This window comes from Neoarius graeffei, chromosome 28 (genome assembly GCF_027579695.1).
Source record: "Neoarius graeffei isolate fNeoGra1 chromosome 28, fNeoGra1.pri, whole genome shotgun sequence".
Taxonomy (NCBI): Eukaryota; Metazoa; Chordata; class Actinopteri; order Siluriformes; family Ariidae; genus Neoarius; species Neoarius graeffei.
Window position 1 is genome coordinate 6,340,453 of NC_083596.1, and position 19,122 is coordinate 6,359,574.

The 19,122-nt window shown below is 43.3% G+C and overlaps 1 protein-coding gene across 2 annotated transcripts in view; it reads left to right on the forward strand.

Moving 5' to 3' along the window:
- The first annotated feature begins 2,254 nt into the window (after positions 1 to 2,254).
- Positions 2,255 to 19,122, forward strand: part of ythdc2 (YTH domain containing 2) — a 43,748-nt gene continuing 26,880 nt past the window's right edge. For both annotated transcript variants that reach the window (XM_060913270.1, XM_060913271.1), the window contains exons 1-12: positions 2,255 to 2,331; positions 8,316 to 8,480; positions 8,900 to 8,990; positions 9,073 to 9,272; positions 9,634 to 9,836; positions 9,946 to 10,112; positions 13,432 to 13,534; positions 14,676 to 14,832; positions 18,138 to 18,245; positions 18,415 to 18,563; positions 18,664 to 18,799; positions 18,898 to 19,024. In XM_060913270.1, the coding sequence (XP_060769253.1) occupies positions 8,321 to 8,480; positions 8,900 to 8,990; positions 9,073 to 9,272; positions 9,634 to 9,836; positions 9,946 to 10,112; positions 13,432 to 13,534; positions 14,676 to 14,832; positions 18,138 to 18,245; positions 18,415 to 18,563; positions 18,664 to 18,799; positions 18,898 to 19,024 (1,601 nt within the window). In that variant the 5' untranslated portion in view covers positions 2,255 to 2,331; positions 8,316 to 8,320. The remainder of the gene's footprint in view (positions 2,332 to 8,315; positions 8,481 to 8,899; positions 8,991 to 9,072; positions 9,273 to 9,633; positions 9,837 to 9,945; positions 10,113 to 13,431; positions 13,535 to 14,675; positions 14,833 to 18,137; positions 18,246 to 18,414; positions 18,564 to 18,663; positions 18,800 to 18,897; positions 19,025 to 19,122) is intronic.

The window sequence follows — 19,122 nt, forward strand, 5'->3', positions numbered from 1 at the left end:
AATGCTCTCATATGTGCTCTCTCTCTCTCACACACACACACACACACACACACACACACACACACACACACACACACACACACAATGTATAGTCAAGTGCAAAGGTTTGTTCCTCCATAGTGTTGTTAGTAGGAAAAAGGATAATGAAACATTATATTACAATACACACTATATGACCAAAAGTTTGTGCACCCCCGACCATATACGGTTCATCCTCAAACTGTTGCCACTAAGTTGGAAGCACACAATTGTATAAAATGTCTTTACATGGTGTATTATTACAATTTCCCTTCATTGGAACTAAGAGGCCCAAACCTGTCCTGTGCACAAAGCAAGCTCCGTGAAGACATGGTGTGTTAAGTTTGGAGTGGAAGACCTCAAGTGTCCTGCACAGAGCCCTGACTGAACTCAACCCCACTGAACACCTTTTGGATGAACTGGAACTGGAGCTTCCTCAATCTCAACATCCCAACATCAAAGCCTGATCTCACTAATGCTCTTGTAGCTGAATGAATATAAATCCATACAGCCACACTCCTCTCTCATTCTCATTCTCATTATCTCTAGCCGCTTTATCCTGTTCTACAGGGTCGCAGGCAAGCTGGAGCGTATCCCAGCTGACTACGGGCGAAAGGCGGGGTACACCCTGGACAAGTCGCCAGGTCATCACAGGGCTGACAACAGCCACACTCCATCCATCCATTATCTGTAGCCACTTATCCTGTCCTACAGGGTCGCAGGCAAGCTGGAGCCTATCCCAGCTGACTACGGGCGAAAGGCGGGGTACACCCTGGACAAGTCGCCAGGTCAACGCAGGGCTGACACATAGACACAGACAACCATTCACACTCGCATTCACACCTACGGTCAATTTAGAGCCACCAATTAACCTAACCTGCATGTCTTTGGACTGTAGGGGAAACTGGAGCACCCAGAGGAAACCCACACAGACATGGGGAGAACATGCAAACTCCACACAGAAAGGCCCTCGCCAGCCACTTGGCTCGAACCCAGACCTTCCTGCTGTGAGGCGACAGTGCTAACCACTAAAATCTAAAAATAAACTTTTCCAGACATTCAACATGCACATATATGTGTGTGTGATGATCAGGTGTCTGCTTGCTTTTGGCCTTATAGTGTGTTTACAGAAACTGAAAGGATTCCAGGAAGTGTAAGATGAATAATTTGAATCTTTAAATCACACTTACAAAGAGAAATGCATACTGTTGTACTCATCTCATCTCATTATCTCTAGCCGCTTTATCCTTCTACAGGGTCGCAGGCAAGCTGGAGCCTATCCCAGCTGACTACGGGCGAAAGGCGGGGTACACCCTGGACAAGTCGCCAGGTCATCACAGGGCTGACACATAGACACAGACAACCATTCACACTCACATTCACACCTACGGTCAATTTAGAGTCACCAGTTAACCTAACCTGCATGTCTTTGGACTGTGGGGGAAACCGGAGCACCCGGAGGAAACCCACGCGGACACGGGGAGAACATGCAAACTCCACACAGAAAGGCCCTCGCCGGCCACGGGGCTCGAACCCAGGACCTTCTTGCTGTGAGGCGACAGCGCTAACCACTACACCACCGTGCCGCCCCCACTGTTGTACTGATATAATTTTTATTTTTATCTTTGGAATAATTTGTACTTGTCACATAGATAACAAAGAAACTTGCATGAAAAACCAACATATTAAATGTCGTGTTAATATAAAATAATATAAATTATTGGTCTTCATTTTGTCTCAAGACAGTGCAAACATTTGGACTCAGACTTTTTTCTTATCTTAATTGAATTGTTTTTACATTTTAATTAACTAATTAAAGGTTTTTTTGTAACTCTCTGGTGAAGTATGGAGATGAGACATCCTGTTGTACGTGTGTATTAATTTTAACCAATAAAATCTAATCCAGAATTTTTTCCTTTTGTATTTCCTGTGTGAATTGCAATATCAAAGTTTTTACTAATTAAAAAATGAATGGATTAATTATGTGTAATTGACAATCGATAATAATAATAATAATAATAATAATAATAATAATAATAATAATAATTTCATGATTCTTCTCATGTCACTTGACACCAGCAGTTGGTTTAGCTGCGAGGCGGTGAGCATTAAACAACAACAATACAGAATCACAAATAGCTTCTTACGTTCTTTACAGGCGCACTACATAGGGCATGAAAGACCGCTTTTATCACCCTAACTAGTGCACATCGTATTTAACGCGAAGCCGTTTGGAATTTAACCGCTAAGTTTCATTCATGCTAGCCGGTTCAGTGATGTATGCTAGTGTCTAAGTGCATCACACAACAGAAAGTAAGTAAATCATTCATTCAGCTCTAATATTATACAAACTGTTTAAGTTGCTTTTTTTTTTAAAACAATACACAATACCAGGAGTGTTACTAACATGTTATGAATGTCTCTTTTGTGTTATCTGTACAAGCCTCAAAGGTAATTCTTGCTAGCTCTGAGTTTTCAAAATCATTTTTGCTAAATTACTCAGTAAAATTAGCTGACGGATTTTTTTTTCAAAACAGTAAGCGCAAAATATTATCTTCATTAAATACAAAAATAATTAATTATGTTATGGTTAGATAATGTAGCTGGCTAGCATCAGCTAACTAAAGTTGCATTCCAAGTGAATATACTGTAATGTTGAGGTATTTTTCAGACCGTTAAAGTTAAGTTTAGCATTAAGTTGAGGGATCTGTGAATAAAGAGTTAATGTTTGTTTGCTTGCTTGTTTGTTTGCTTGTTTAACGGGGAAAAGTCAAAGCTGCACTTTCGTTTCTTGGTTACTGAAAGTCAGAGACCTGTGAAACTGATGAGCTAATCTGGGTTAATGTCCTCGAAAGTGAACACATGAACTGAATGTCTTTTTACACAAGAATATAATCTCTACCTGTCTGTCTCTTTATACCTCTAACCCCCTCTCTACCTGTCTGTCTCTTTATACCTCTAACCCCCTCTCTACCTGTCTGTCTCTTTATACCTCTAACCCCCTCTCTACCTGTCTGTCTCTTTATACCTCTAACCCCCTCTCTACCTGTCTGTCTCTTTATACCTCTAACCCCCTCTCTACCTGTCTGTCTCTTTATACCTCTAACCCCCTCTCTACCTGTCTGTCTCTTTATACCTCTAACCCCCTCTCTGCCTGTCTGTCTCTTTATACCTCTAACCCCCTCTCCGCCTGTCTGTCTCTTTGTACCTCTAACCCCCTCTCTGCCTGTCTGTCTCTTTGTACCTCTAACCCCCTCTCTACCTGTCTGTCTCTTTATACCTCTAACCCCCTCTCTGCCTGTCTGTCTCTTTATACCTCTAACCCCCTCTCCGCCTGTCTGTCTCTTTATAACTCTAACCCCCTCTCTGCCTGTCTGTCTCTTTATACCTCTAACCCCCTCTCTGCCTGTCTGTCTCTTTATACCTCTAACCCCCTCTCCGCCTGTCTGTCTCTTTATACCTCTAACCCCCTCTCTGCCTGTCTGTCTCTTTATACCTCTAACCCCCTCTCTGCCTGTCTGTCTCTTTATACCTCTAACCCCCTCTCTGCCTGTCTGTCTCTTTATACCTCTAACCCCCTCTCTACCTGTCTGTCTCTTTATACCTCTAACCCCCTCTCTGCCTGTCTGTCTCTTTATACCTCTAACCCCCTCTCTACCTGTCTGTCTCTTTATACCTCTAACCCCCTCTCTGCCTGTCTGTCTCTTTATACCTCTAACCCCCTCTCTGCCTGTCTGTCTCTTTATACCTCTAACCCCCTCTCTGCCTGTCTGTCTCTTTATACCTCTAACCCCCTTTCTGCCTGTCTGTCTCTTTATACCTCTAACCCCCTTTCTGCCTGTCTGTCTCTTTATACCTCTAACCCCCTCTCTGCCTGTCTGTCTCTTTATACCTCTAACCCCCTCTCTGCCTGTCTGTCTCTTTATACCTCTAACCCCCTCTCTGCCTGTCTGTCTCTTTATACCTCTAACCCCCTCTCCGCCTGTCTGTCTCTTTATACCTCTAACCCCCTCTCCGCCTGTCTGTCTCTTCATACCTCTAACCCCCTCTCCGCCTGTCTGTCTCTTCATACCTCTAACCCCCTCTCCGCCTGTCTGTCTCTTTATACCTCTAACCCCCTCTCTGCCCGTCTGTCTCTTTATACCTCTAACCCCCTCTCTGCCCGTCTGTCTCTTTATACCTCTAACCCCCTCTCTGCCCGTCTGTCTCTTTATACCTCTAACCCCCTCTCTGCCCGTCTGTCTCTTTATACCTCTAACCCCCTCTCTGCCCGTCTGTCTCTTTATACCTCTAACCCCCTCTCTGCCCGTCTGTCTCTTTATACCTCTAACCCCCTCTCTGCCCGTCTGTCTCTTTATACCTCTAACCCCCTCTCTGCCCGTCTGTCTCTTTATACCTCTAACCCCCTCTCTGCCCGTCTGTCTCTTTATACCTCTAACCCCCTCTCTGCCCGTCTGTCTCTTTATACCTCTAACCCCCTCTCTGCCCGTCTGTCTCTTTATACCTCTAACCCCCTCTCTGCCCGTCTGTCTCTTTATACCTCTAACCCCCTCTCTGCCCGTCTGTCTCTTTATACCTCTAACCCCCTCTCTGCCCGTCTGTCTCTTTATACCTCTAACCCCCTCTCTGCCCGTCTGTCTCTTTATACCTCTAACCCCCTCTCTGCCCGTCTGTCTCTTTATACCTCTAACCCCCTCTCTGCCCGTCTGTCTCTTTATACCTCTAACCCCCTCTCTGCCCGTCTGTCTCTTTATACCTCTAACCCCCTCTCTGCCCGTCTGTCTCTTTATACCTCTAACCCCCTCTCTGCCCGTCTGTCTCTTTATACCTCTAACCCCCTCTCTGCCCGTCTGTCTCTTTATACCTCTAACCCCCTCTCTACCTGTCTGTCTCTTTATACCTCTAACCCCCTCTCTGCCTGTCTGTCTCTTTATACCTCTAACCCCCTTTCTGCCTGTCTGTCTCTTTATACCTCTAACCCCCTCTCTGCCTGTCTGTCTCTTTATACCTCTAACCCCCTCTCTACCTGTCTGTCTCTTTATACCTCTAACCCCCTCTCTGCCTGTCTGTCTCTTTATACCTCTAACCCCTCTCTGCCTGTCTCTCTTTATACCTCTAACCCCCTCTCTGCCTGTCTGTCTCTTTATACCTCTAACCCCCTCTCTGCCTGTCTGTCTCTTTATACCTCTAACCCCCTCTCTGCCTGTCTGTCTCTTTATACCTCTAACCCCCTCTCTGCCTGTCTGTCTCTTCATACCTCTAACCCCCTCTCTGCCTGTCTGTCTCTTTATACCTCTAACCCCCTCTCTGCCTGTCTGTCTCTTTATACCTCTAACCCCCTCTCTGCCTGTCTGTCTCTTTGTACCTCTAACCCCCTCTCTGCCTGTCTGTCTCTTTATACCTCTAACCCCCTCTCTGCCTGTCTGTCTCTTTATACCTCTAACCCCCTCTCTGCCTGTCTGTCTCTTTATACCTCTAACCCCCTCTCCGCCAGGGCTCGAAACTAACGGTGTCCCGATGTCCCGGGGACCATAAAAAATGTCATCGGGACACAAAATTATCATATCTGGGACAATCCCGGGACAATGGAAAAAAATAGATCTAGAAAAAAAGTTCTACATTAATATTATTTACAAAGCCGTAACGCATACGTAGACATTCACCTAATTTGTCAATTTTAATTTTAAAACGTTAACAGCGAAAAATACATAGTAGCTACACTTTCGATGCACCTGCATCCGTAGGCTACAGAGCAGCGCATTCTGTTCTAGAATCTTCGGCCGGAGTCCGCATTGGAATTGCTACCGTACACGCTGCGCCGACTCTTGCCAGAACAAAAATGCTTAAGTGGTTGAAGCGGACCGACCGCGGGGAAGAAACTGAAAGCCCAGACATAACGTCTCCGGGACCTTCAGGATCCAAAGCGTCATCGCCTGGTCTGCAGGCAACGCTAGCAACTGAATGAACTTAATGAACACTGTTAGACACGTTATAAAATACAACAGGAATGATGTGGATGATATTGACGGAAGATACCGTTCAACAGAATAAGTGAGTTTTCTTGGTGTCTTTCTAGTTCGGAAAGTTTAGTCAGTCAGCAGCACAGCTAGGCTCGGACCTGCCACTATGCTGATGCTGCTAACATTTGCACCCACGTTTCGGCAGCGAAAGTTCATAAAATGGATAACGGAAAGTTCATAAAAATGGATAACGGTAATGGTGAAAATTATAAGTTGGCCTTATAAATGGCAACAGATATTCAAGGTATAAGTAGATGAAATTAACATAAAAGGGGTCTTATTTTCAACTAAAGTGTACTGCAGATGTAGTGAGTTGAAACATTTTCTGAATGAGCTAGTTGGCCCCTTTAAATAAACGGGTATCTATTCATACAGTGAGATCGCCAAAGTTTAATAAACTGAAAATGCAATAACTGTAATTTTGAAGTAGATGATGTATAGGACATGTGTCGCTTGTGTCTTGTGACTTATTGTAAAAATGATATAAAGGGTTCAAAATCGCATAGTTACAAATATAATAGTAACTTCATATGATAATATTAACCACTGGTTATTTCAGAGAGGAAAAAAATGGGGACACTATTGCTTCCATTCGGGACAATACAACACAGAATTCGGGACCACTGGGGGACACAAAGAAAAAAAGTTAATTTCGAGCCCTGCTCTCCGCCTGTCTGTCTCTTTATACCTCTAACCCCCTCTCTGCCTGTCTGTCTCTTTATACCTCTAACCCCCTCTCTGCCTGTCTGTCTCTTTATACCTCTAACCCCCTCTCTGCCTGTCTGTCTCTTCATACCTCTAACCCCCTCTCTGCCTGTCTGTCTCTTTATACCTCTAACCCCCTCTCTGCCTGTCTGTCTCTTTATACCTCTAACCCCCTCTCTGCCTGTCTGTCTCTTTGTACCTCTAACCCCCTCTCTGCCTGTCTGTCTCTTTATACCTCTAACCCCCTCTCTGCCTGTCTGTCTCTTTATACCTCTAACCCCCTCTCTGCCTGTCTGTCTCTTTGTACCTCTAACCCCCTCTCTGCCTGTCTGTCTCTTTATACCTCTAACCCCCTCTCCGCCTGTCTGTCTCTTTATACCTCTAACCCCCTCTCCGCCTGTCTGTCTCTTTATACCTCTAACCCCCTCTCCGCCTGTCTGTCTCTTTATACCTCTAACCCCCTCTCCGCCTGTCTGTCTCTTTATACCTCTAGCCCCCTCTCCGCCTGTCTGTCTCTTTGTACCTCTAACCCCCTCTCTGCCTGTCTGTCTCTCTTTATCTACCTGGCTGTTTGTCTGTCTGTCTATCCGTTTACATCTGTCTGTTTAGCTAACTGTCTGTCCGTCTATCCATTTACATCTGTCTGTTTAGCTAACTGTCTGTCTGTCTGTCTGTCTATTTATCTACCTGGCTGTTTGTCTATCTATCTATTTATGTCTATCCTTCTGTCTGTCTGTCTATTTAGCTGTCTGTCTATCTATTTATGGCTGTCTGTCTGCTTATCTATCTATTTATGGCCGTCTGTCTGTCCATCCATCTGTCTGTCTATTTAGCTTCCTGGCTGTTTATCTCTCTATCTATTTATGTCTTACTGTCTGCTTAGCTGTCTGTCTGTCTATTTATCTACCTGGCTGTTTGTCTAGCCATCTGTCCATTTAGCTGTCGGTCTGTCTGTCTATTTATCTACCTGGCTGTTTGTCTATCTATTTATATCTGTCTGTCTGCTTAGCTGTCTGTCTGTCTTCGTAGCTGGCTGGCTGTCTATTTAGCTACCTGGCTGTCTATTACCTACCTGGCTGTTTGTCTATCTATCTATCTATTGGGTCTAATCCCCTCTCTAACAGTCTGTCTGTCTGTCTATTTATTTACTGTATATATCTAGCCCCTTTCTGTCTGGCTGGCTATTGAGCTATCTATCAATTGTTCATCTGTTTGATTGTCTATGTGCATACCTACCCACCCACCCACCCACCCACCTACCTACCTACCAACCCACCTACCTACCAACCAACCAACCAGTCCTTTTGTCTGTCTGTTGCATATCTATCTATCTTATCTGTCCCTTTTCTTCCTGTCTATTTATTTACTTGTTTGTCTGTCTGTCTATCTATTTATATATCCATTCCCTTTCTACCTGTCTGCATTTCTGTCTAGCTATCAATCCGTTTATCTGTGTGATTGTCTGTATCTATCTGACTGTCTATTTGTCTGTCTAACTCTATATCTGTCTGTCTGTTTGTCTACTGTGTCTTTAGAACCACTTTAAATCCTTTTTAATGCTTTTCTCTTTAGGTGTCATGTCTCGGTCGAACGCCGCCTCTCAGAAAGCGAACATGAATCCTTCCAAACTGTCACGTTCACAAAAAGCCAAAGGGCTGAAAGACATCAGGGTTGATGAAGAAGTTAAGATTGCAGTGAACATTGCACTGGAGAGGTTCCAGTACAGCGACCAGAGAGGTGTGTTTGGCCTGAATGGAACAGAAAACACAATCCGGAACCTGCAGTTTTGCATATCACTCCTTCTGTAGTTTGACTTTATCTGGAATGTATGAGTTTGTAGGAGTTTTAGATTTCTGATGAATCGACAATTGAGCTTGTGCTTATTGGAATTTTTTTTTTACTGTAGCAAAGATTCACCCCTTATTTTGGCTTTTTTCTTGTGTGTTTCCCATTAGCAATATTGGCACGTTTAATGGTGCAGTCAGTGATTTTTCATGTTTGACACATATTTTGGTGAAATGTCAGTAAAATATTTACTCATTTGAGAAACTCCAGCCCTTGAAAAAGCATTCACGATCGACTACAGGTTCACCCGAGTACATTCCGTACACGGTTGTATGGTAACTTTCTGTCTTATATACTGTATATACACACAGATATGGAGTTTCCTTCTTCACTGACCAGCACAGAGAGAGCGTTCATACATCGCCTTGCACAATCTCTGGGTTATGTTTCAAAAAGCAGAGGGTAAGTGTATCTACCTGAAGCGCCTGTCTTTATAAAACTAAACAGAATGTACTCGTTGATGTTATTACTTGTGTCATTACAGTAAAGGAATACACCGCTTCCTCACGATATGGAAGAAGGACCGTCCAGAGTCCGCACAGTCCATTATGACCTTTAGTCTTACCCACAACTCCAAACATGTGGTCCAAAACCTGCTGCAGAGATTCCCCATTACGAGTAAAGAGCGCACTGATCTGCTCCAGCACACTGAGAGAGGGCTCGCTGTTTCTCCAGAAGTTGCTGGTGATCATTTATTCAGCATCATTGTATTATTTATTTTATTAATCTTATTAATAGCTGTTACAGAATAACAGTTGTTGAGTTGTTTTGTTTTAGCTTAATTACTAGAGTTTATTAATTTCACATGGGAAGAGATAATTAGAGATAAATAGAACATGCTAACTCCTCAATCTCCTTTACAGAGTGTCCTAACTTTCTTTTCTAATATGTTTTTGTGAAAAGTCCTGTCTTGTTGACTCCAGGAGTGATCCAGCACTTTTTTTTTTTTTTTGGCAATATGCTTATTAAGGAAATAATAGCAAGAAATGAGACTGAAATAATTAAATAAAATGTAAAAATAAATACATTTTAAAAAATTTCCCAGGTAATGGGCGAGACAAGAACAGGATGAGTGGGCGGCTGAATAACGGCATCCCTCAGGTCCCTCAGAGGAGAGGTCCGTCTGAGTTGGAGTGTTTTCGGAGAGCGTTGCCTGTCTACGAGCGGCAGGAGGAGATTGTGACGACCATCAAGGAGAACCAGGTGGTGCTGATCGTGGGTGAAACGGGTTCAGGAAAAACCACGCAGGTGAGGCGTACGTGTACAGCTGTGCGAATACTAGATGAGGTATAATTATTAATTCACATTCAGTCATTGTTGTATAGATGGTTTTAAAGGAGTGCTTTTCTTTATCTAGATTCCTCAATTCCTGCTGGATGACTGCAGTCAGAAGGGAACTCCCTGTCGGATCTTCTGTACGCAGCCCAGGAGGCTGGCAGCCATCGCTGTGGCTGAGAGAGTGGCGGCGGAGAGAGGAGAGAACGTCGGCCAGACCATCGGCTACCAGATCCGTCTGGAGAGCAGGTAGCATGATGATGATAACACTTCTCAATGTATTTACAGTTACACTGTAACTGTGGGAGAAATAATCTATCCATCTTCATCCATATAGCTCATTTAGGACCGTCCATCCATCCAGTCATCCATCCTCACTTTCCTCCACTGATTCATTTATCCATCCACCCATCTCATTCAGAATTCATTCATCCATCTTTCTCCTGTCTTATTTAGAGCATCCATCCATTTCATCTTATTCAGGACGTCCATCCATCCATCCATCCATCCATCCATCCATCCATCCATCCATCCATCCATCATCTTATTTAAAACCTCATTTTATCCATCCAGACATTTCTCGTCTAATCCATCCATTCATTCATCCACTCCCAATTTCCTTTAATTTATTCCATTATTTAAATCATCTGTCCATCCATCCATGTCTCCTTTCGTCAATCAATCCACCTACCTACCCTTTCCGCTTATTTAAAATCATTCATTTATCCATTTGTACATCAATTCATTTCCCAAAGTCTGTCCATCCAGATGTCTTTTCATCCACTCAGATTTTCCTATTACTTAAAATATTTATCCATCCATTTAATTTCATTTTGACCATCTGTCCATCTTATTCAGTATATCCACCCAGATATTTACAGTTATTCCACGAAATCGAGTCGTATATGAGCTGATAGCTGACGAGTCGCGTAGCACAGAGTTGGTTATAATCCATGTCCGACGAGCTTGAGTGGAATAACTGTTTTATTCAATCCACATTCACTGGATTTTGAAAAATGGAGCCTTTTTTAAATTTTTTGCAAATTCAATAAATAAACACTTTTTATACAAAACGTCCGACAAAATAATTTCCGCTTAGGCAGACTTCTTAAAAACCTATCAATGGCTGCATGAGTTGACTTCAGTATGGTGGGTTTTTTTTGTTTGTTTGTTTTTTGTACTAAGTGCCATCTTTCTGTCATGCCGAGGTATAGAATAGCTTTAGACATGTATTTAATTCTTCCTTGGACATTTCAGTTCTGTAATTTTCAAACTTCTTTGAGCTTTTGAACCAGTCTAAAAAAATTCAGCAAATGTTAATGCTTAAAGACGAAGAATGTAAACAAACTGGTGAAATAACAGGAGCAATTTATGGGAAAAAATGCTCTAATAATAATAATTCTTGAAATAAAAATAGTTATTTTTTTCGTGGTCCGGTTTCCATCAAATCCTGCGCTCTGATTGGCTGGTGAGCGGGTCCATATCCTATGATACGGATCCCGGTTATGGACCTCTGGCGACTCGCTTGTTCACAGCAACAACAAACATTGTAGTAGTTTTTTGTCAACATTTATCTTTTTTTTTTTTTAAAGATTTATTTATAAGTATCAAAAATCTTATAAATTTTTGTCAGCATTTCTCAGGAGAATAGCATTAATTTTACAGCATGGATAGCGATAACAACAGTGTTCACAGCGAAAGCGAGTTTTACTCCCCTGAGGAAGAAGAAATAAAAGAAAACATTTCAGGAGAAAGCTAAAAACCTGTAACTGTTGCTAACGCCGAGCAAAAACATGGCTGAATCCTGAATGACTCGTCTCGTCTCGTCGTCTTCCGCTTATCCGGGACCGGGTCGCGGAGGCAGCAGTCTAAGCAGGGAAGCCCAAACTTCCCTTTCCCCAGACACCTCGGCCAGCTCCTCGGGAAGAACACCGAGGCGTTCCCAGGCCAGCCGAGAGACATAGTCCCTCCAGCGTGTCCTGGGTCTTCCCCGGGGCCTCCTCCCGGGGGGACATGCCTGGAACACCTCCCCAGGGAGGCGTCCAGGAGGCATCCGAAAAAGATGCCCGAGCCACCTCAGCTGATTCCTCTCGATGTGGAGCAGCAGCGGCTTTACTCCGAGCTCCTCCCGAGTGACTGTGCTTCTCACCCTATCTCTAAGGGAGCGCCCAGCCACCCTGCGAAGGAAACTCATTTCGGCCGCTTGTATCCGCGATCTTGTCCTTTCGGTCATTACCCAAAGCTCATGACCATAGGTGAGAGTCGGAACGTAGATCGACCGGTAAATTGAGAGCTTCGCCTTTTGGCTCAGCTCCTTCTTCACCACGACAGACCGGTAAAGCGACCGCATCACTGCGGAGGCTGCACCGATCCGCCTGTCGATCTCACGCTCTATCCTTCCCTCACTCGTGAACAAGATCCCGAGATACTTAAACTCCTCCACTTGAGGCAGAACTTCTCCACCAACCTGGAGAGGGCAAGCCACCCTTTTCCGGTCGAGAACCATGGCCTCGGACTTGGAGGTGCTGATTCTCATCCCAGCCGCTTCACACTCGACTGCAAACCGCCCCAGTGAATGCTGAAGGTCCTGGTTTGAAGAAGCCAACAGGACAACATCATCCGCAAAAAGCAGAGATGAATGACTCAATTTTGTATAAATAGAGGACTACATAGGCGGCAAAATGTAGGTTTTTTTTTTTTTAGTTGTTCGTTTTTTTTTTTTCCTGCCATGGAAGTGCACTTGTATACTGAGGAGGAAGCCATTTGCATTACAGCCGTGAATGAGGATTCAAAATGGCGTCTCGGCTCGGTTTTCCCTTTCGGGTGCTCTCGTTTTCTGTTAGAATTTGGTAAAGAAAAAAATAAATATATAATTTACCAGCTTAAGGTCGGTCCGTATGGTGAAATACCGTGACCTCGGCCTTGAATACTGACCTCGGCCCAGAGGTCCTCGCTCAGTACTTTCAAGACCTCGGTCACAGTATTTCACGATACGGACCTCCCAGCTGGTAAATAACATATATGTCCTTACAATCAAATACTTTTATTCCTCCTTTTTTTTTTTTTTTTGGGGGGGTTTTGTTTTCAAGTAGAGTTTTTATTTCGTCCTCGGTTGGTTCAGCAGCACGCTCTGCCATTTTGTTTTTCTCTACTCATGGTATATGAGCTGATAGCCTAGTAGTAGAGTAGCCAATCCGAGCACCCAATTACTTATATCCAGTGAATGTGGATAAAATAATTCCTCTTATTTAGTCTATCAATCTACCCACCCTTTTCATCTGTCTAATTCAAGACAGCCCATCTGTCCTTTTTATTTAGAACATCCACCCATCCGTCTATCAGGTCGTCCGTGTAATTCACGACATCCGTCCATTTCATTGAGAAAAAAGTAGGAAATACTGTCCCATTCACTAACTAATAATATTAATGCACGTCTAACTCTGATTAAAAAGATGGTTATTATATGATGTCTTGATTTTATGTGAGACATCAGCCATGTTGGAAGACATTAACATGCTGTATAAACTGCACAGTTTCAGCGATGGTCGAATATTGTTCCCTTGTCCAGAGTTTCTCCCAAGACTTTACTGACGTTTTGTACAAGTGGCGTGCTGCTCAGAACACTGATGGCTGGAGATGGAGTCCTCTCCACCGTCACGCATGTCATTGTGGTAAGCACACGTTTTTAGATTTATTTACTGGGATGCTTCTACAACCGTAATTACGACAGTTCTGCAGTTTTTATATGTATTATTAAGACACACCTTGAAAAGGTGTTTGCCTGCATGATTACACCATCGTAGCAACATCTTTTCAGGTATACTCGATCCTATTTAATGGGTGTCGTTTTTTATAATGAGTGACTTATTCAAATAACAAATAGGAGTTAATAATATCATGAAAACAACATTTTAATGCACTTATAATTCTTACTCTCATAAGGTAGTGCATTTTAAAGGAACAGTCCACCGTACTTCCATAATGAAATATGCTCTTATCTGAATTGAGACGAGCTGCTCCGTACCTCTCCGAGCTTTGCGCGACCTCCCAGTCAGTCAGACGCAGTCAGACGCGCTGTCACTCCTGTTAGCAATGTAGCTAGGCTCATTATGGCCAATGGTATTTTTTGGGGCTGTAGTTAGATGTGACCAAACTCTTCCACGTTTTTCCTGTTTACATAGGTTTATATGACCAGTGATATGAAACAAGTTCAGTTAAAAAAATTGAAACGTAGCGATTTTCTATGCTATGGAAAGTCCGCACTATAATGACAGGCGTACTAACACCTTCTGCGCACTTCGGCAGCGCATTGATATCTGAGCTCCGTATCAATGCACTGCCGAAGCACGCAGAAGGTGTTAGTACGCCTGTCATTATAGTGCGGACTTTCCATAGCATAGAAAATCGCTACGTTTCAATTTGTGTAACTGAACTTGTTTCATTTCACTGGTCATATAAACCTATGTAAACAGGAAAAACGCGGAAGAGTTTGGTCACATCTAACTACAGCCCCAAAAAATACCATTGGTCATACTGAGCCTAGCTACATTGCTAACAGGAGTGACAGCGCGTCTGACTGCGTCTGACTGACTGGGAGGTCGCGCAAAGCTCGGACAGGTACGGAGCAGCTCGTCTCAATTCAGATAAGAGCATATTTCATTATGGAAGTACGGTGGACTGTTCCTTTAAGTCATAATTGTGCAAAATATAATTTTGACACAATTGTCTTTTTTAACACTTTTTTTTTTTAATATCATGGCATTCAAGGAAATGCTGGGTTTTTTTTGTGTCCATCTACCTCCTTTTTCTTAGGACGAGGTCCATGAGCGGGACGGCCTGACAGATTTTCTCTTGACCAAGATGCGGGACATGCTGCAGAAGATGCCTTCTCTGAAGCTCATTCTCTCCAGTGCTGCTCTAGATGTGGAGCTTTTCATCAGATACTTTGGTCATTGCCCGATTATTTACAGTGAGTGAGATAAATGAACGTCCAAATGCATAATTTAATCTTTTTGTTGTTTGATTACAGAACTGTATGACCAGTATTTGGCCACAGTGTATATACAGTGGTATGCAAAAGTTTGGGCACCCGGGTTAAAGTTAAAGATGACTTTATATTTAAAGCAAAAACAATTTTTTATTTTCATCTTTTACATTTTCAAAACGACAAAGGAAAAGGGCCTGAAGCAAAAGTTTGTGCACCCTGCATGGTTAGTACCTAGTACCACCCCCTTTAGCAAGTATCACAGCTTGTAAACACTTTTTGTAGCCAGCTAATAATCTTTCAGTTCTTACCTGGGGGATTTTCACACATTCGTCCTTGCAAAAGGCTTCCAGTTCTACAAGTTTCCTGGGCTGTCTTGCATGCACTGCTCTTTTGAGATCTATCCACAGATTTTCAATGAGGTTTAGGTCAGGGGACTGTGAGGGCCCGGGCAAAACCTTCAGCTTGGGCCTCTTGAGGGATTCCATTGTAGATTTTGAGGTGTGTTTTGGATCATCGTCTTATTGTAGGACCCGTCCTCTTTTTAACTTCAACTTTTTTACAGATGGTGTGATGTTTGCTTCCAGAATTTGCTGGTATTTATTCAAATCCATGCTTCCCTCGACCAATGAAATGTGCCCTGTGCCACTGGCTGCAACACAACCCCAAAGCATGATCGATCCACACCCATGCTTCAGAGTTGGAGAGGTGTTCTTTTCCTGGAATTTGGCACCCTTTTTTCTCCAAACATACCTTTCCACATTGTGGCCAAAAAGTTCTATTTTGATTTCATCAGTCCACAGGACTTGTTTCCAAAATGCATTAGACTTATTTAGATGTTCATTTGCAAACTTCAGACGCTGAATTTTGTGGCTAGAACGCAGGAATGGTTTTCTTCTGATGACTCTTCCATGAAGGTCATATTTGTTCAGGTGTCGCCGCATAGTAGAACAGCGCACCACCACTCCAGGGTCTGCTAAATCTTTCTGAAGGTCTTTTGCAGTCAAACAGGGGTTTTTATTTGCCTTTCTAGCAATCCAACGAGCAGTTCTTTCAGAAAGTTTTCTTCATCTTCCAGACCTCACCTTGATCTCCACTGTTTCTGTTAACTGCCATTTCTTAATAACATTACAATCTGAGGAAACAGCTACCTGAAAACACTTTGCTACATTCTTGTAGCCTTCTCCTGCTTTGTGAGCATCAATTATTTTATTATTCAGAATGCGAGCGAGTTGCTTAGAGGAGCCCATGGCTGTTGATTTTAGGGACAAGTTTGAGGAGTCAGAGAATTTATTCAGCTTTGAAATCTGCATCATCTGACCTTTCCTAACGAAGAATTTGAACAAGCCACAGCTCAATAAGCTAATTAAGGTCTGGAAGCTTGGCAAAAGTTACCTGAGAACTCAAATGTATTGGGGTGCCCAAACTTTCGCATGGTGTTCCTTTTCTTTTTTCACTCTCCAATTGTACAAAACAAAAATAATACACATAATCTTGCAGAAAACGCTGAAAAGAAATGCGTCGTCTTTACCTTTATGCCTTTTGGTGATCAGTTCATCTTCTGCTCACTTAACTATTCACAGTAACAGACATTTTCAGTAAGGGTGCCCAAACTTTTGCATGCCACTGTATGCTATCTGTCAGTTACAGTTAATATATTGTGATACTAATCAGGCATAATATTGTTTTTAATCTCATGTAACCCTTACATGGATAAAGCAGTTACTGAATTTACACCAGGCGTGGTAAACTTGTTGGACAACACTGCATCCAGTACACTCCCGTGTTAATCATCATGGCCTTGCTTTTGTCCCATGAGTATCATATCTGACCTACTGCTCCCATCAGGATATGAATAAAAGCATTTAGCTCCTGCAACTTTTTCTCTGGCGCCCACAGGATCCCAGACCCTACCTCGATGGACACCAAAAAAAATTGTCACCATGTCTGTTTTTTTTTTAGACACATTTGAACAAGTCTTTTCTCATTTATGATGATATACAGTATATTATTGCGATTATGGATTAATATTATAGATTATCTCTTTTTAATCATACACTATATGGCCAAAATTTGTAAAGGATGTTTCATACTAAAAAGCACAAACCTGTTCCACCATGACAATGTCCTTTTTCACCAAGCAAGGTCCATGGTTTGCCAGTGTTGCGCTGGAAGAACTTGAATGTCCTGGACAGAGCCCTGACCTCAACCCCCACTGAACACATTTGTGTTGGATGAGCTGGAACATTTACAGTAACTGGCCTCCTAGTTCAACCTCATTAATGCTCGTGTGGCTGAATAGGCAGTTCCTCACAGCCATGCTCTAAAATCTAGTAGAAAGTCTTCCCAGAAGAGTGGAGGTTCTAATAAATGCAGACATCCCAAGTCTCCCAGAAGTTCCGGGAGTCTCCCGCATATTGATAGCGGCTCCCTGACGCCCACAAATTACATACGGTCTCATAGAATCTAGAGCAAGGTTCATCCCAAACCTATCGACCAGATGCAAACTTGGGTACATCACAATAGCAGGCCCACGCAGCCTGTGGTGTGGTGGCAGCGTGGTACGTTAATGAGTAGGGTAGAGTGCGGTTTGGGATGCGGGCAATTTCACAACACGTATTTTCAGTTTAAGAAAAAAGAAAAACAAAAAACCCAAGCATACGCACGTGCCCTCTGGTGGTTCATGTGTGTGTGCACGCGCTTGCAATGTGGCAGCAACGGCGCATGAGGCATGTTTTCTCTTGCCTCTCCGTGTGCTGTTTGGCCAAAGCAGTGGAGATGAACCGGCGTCCATCTTCTGCGTGCTTCTCCCTCTAATTTATGGGGGGGCGGGGTGTCCAGATTCAATCAGTAAGGAGCTTAATATGTGCACATTGTAGTAATCATAGTTTATGGGTTGGGGGCAACTAAGTCCCCAAGTCAGGGTGTCAACTATGAATCTGAGTGAATTCAGGTATTGTTCATCTCCAAAAAGGCCACCCCGAAATCCACCAGAATGCAGGAAATCACATCAACCAAATCCAAAATTTTCTGGGGGAGTACTCCCATACTTCCCGGCAATGTATTTGTCCCAAAAAAAAAACCAAGGGGGGGGGACCTCCCTGAAATGAATTTTGTCAGGTTGGGATGTCTGTAAATGGCAAAGGTGGTACTAAATCTGTAATGTGACATTCAAAAAGCACATAAGGGCGTGACGACAATCAGCTGTACGCAAATTTTTGGCCATATGGCGTATGAAAATCTAATGCCAGAGTATGATTCTATGCCAACAAGTTACGCCTTTCTTTAAGTCAAAGGACGGCCATATGACGTGAAGCCACTTTTTCTGGAGGACATTTTGCGGACCACTGGCTACACAAACAAGGAGATGGCAAAATATAAGGCAGAGATGCAAAAAGGTGAGTTACCGCTTTAGTGCAAGTAATGTAAAAGGTACAATGTTGTATATGATCAACCTAGCGCAGTAAATCGTGTTAGCTGCCAATAATAAATAATACATTTTGGAAACGTCTTGAACGATCTTGATTGCTGTGCTGTCTACACCATCATTGATTTGTGTGCGCGCAGAAGCAAAGCAGCAGACGTCTCTTACAGAGTGGTGTGAGGTGAAAGCAGGTGTATCCCCGCCAGAGTCTCAGAAGAACCGGACATCTGCCGGCGTCCTGCAGGACACTGACCTGCTAGACAGTGGAGGGGACAGTGTCTTCAGCCAGATGGTAATTTCTTCAACAAGCTCGGTTTCTTTTGGATTGAGCACGATATGAGTCAGTAAATCACCGTGCCGTAAAAAGAAATCACTTTCGTCTGTGCTTTCAGAGTGAGAAAGATGTGACCTCGCTGGAGCCGTGGCTGCTGAAGGAAATGGACACTTGCATCTCGAGTATCTTTCTGCAGCAGGACGCTGATGCCTTCGTGCAGCTTTTTAACCTGATTGTCAACGAGAGCATCAGTGGTACAGTGCTTACAAACTCACACGTGCACTATAATCAGCTTTACAATCTACATTTAAGTCTGCTCACATGACTTCTATGTTAACGTGTATTGTTTCAGTGGACTACAGGCACAGCGAAACAAGTGCCACGCCTCTGATGGTGGCTGCAGGGAGGGGCTTCATCAGTCAGATGGAGCAGCTCCTCAGCATGGGGGCCAGTGTGCACGTTAAAGCTTCGAATGGCTGGTGAGAGCAGAGCTGAACGTGGATATAAGTATAGTTTATTTACAGCAATAGATTATACAATATTAAACTACAGTAAAAGTTCATTTAAAAGGAGGAAG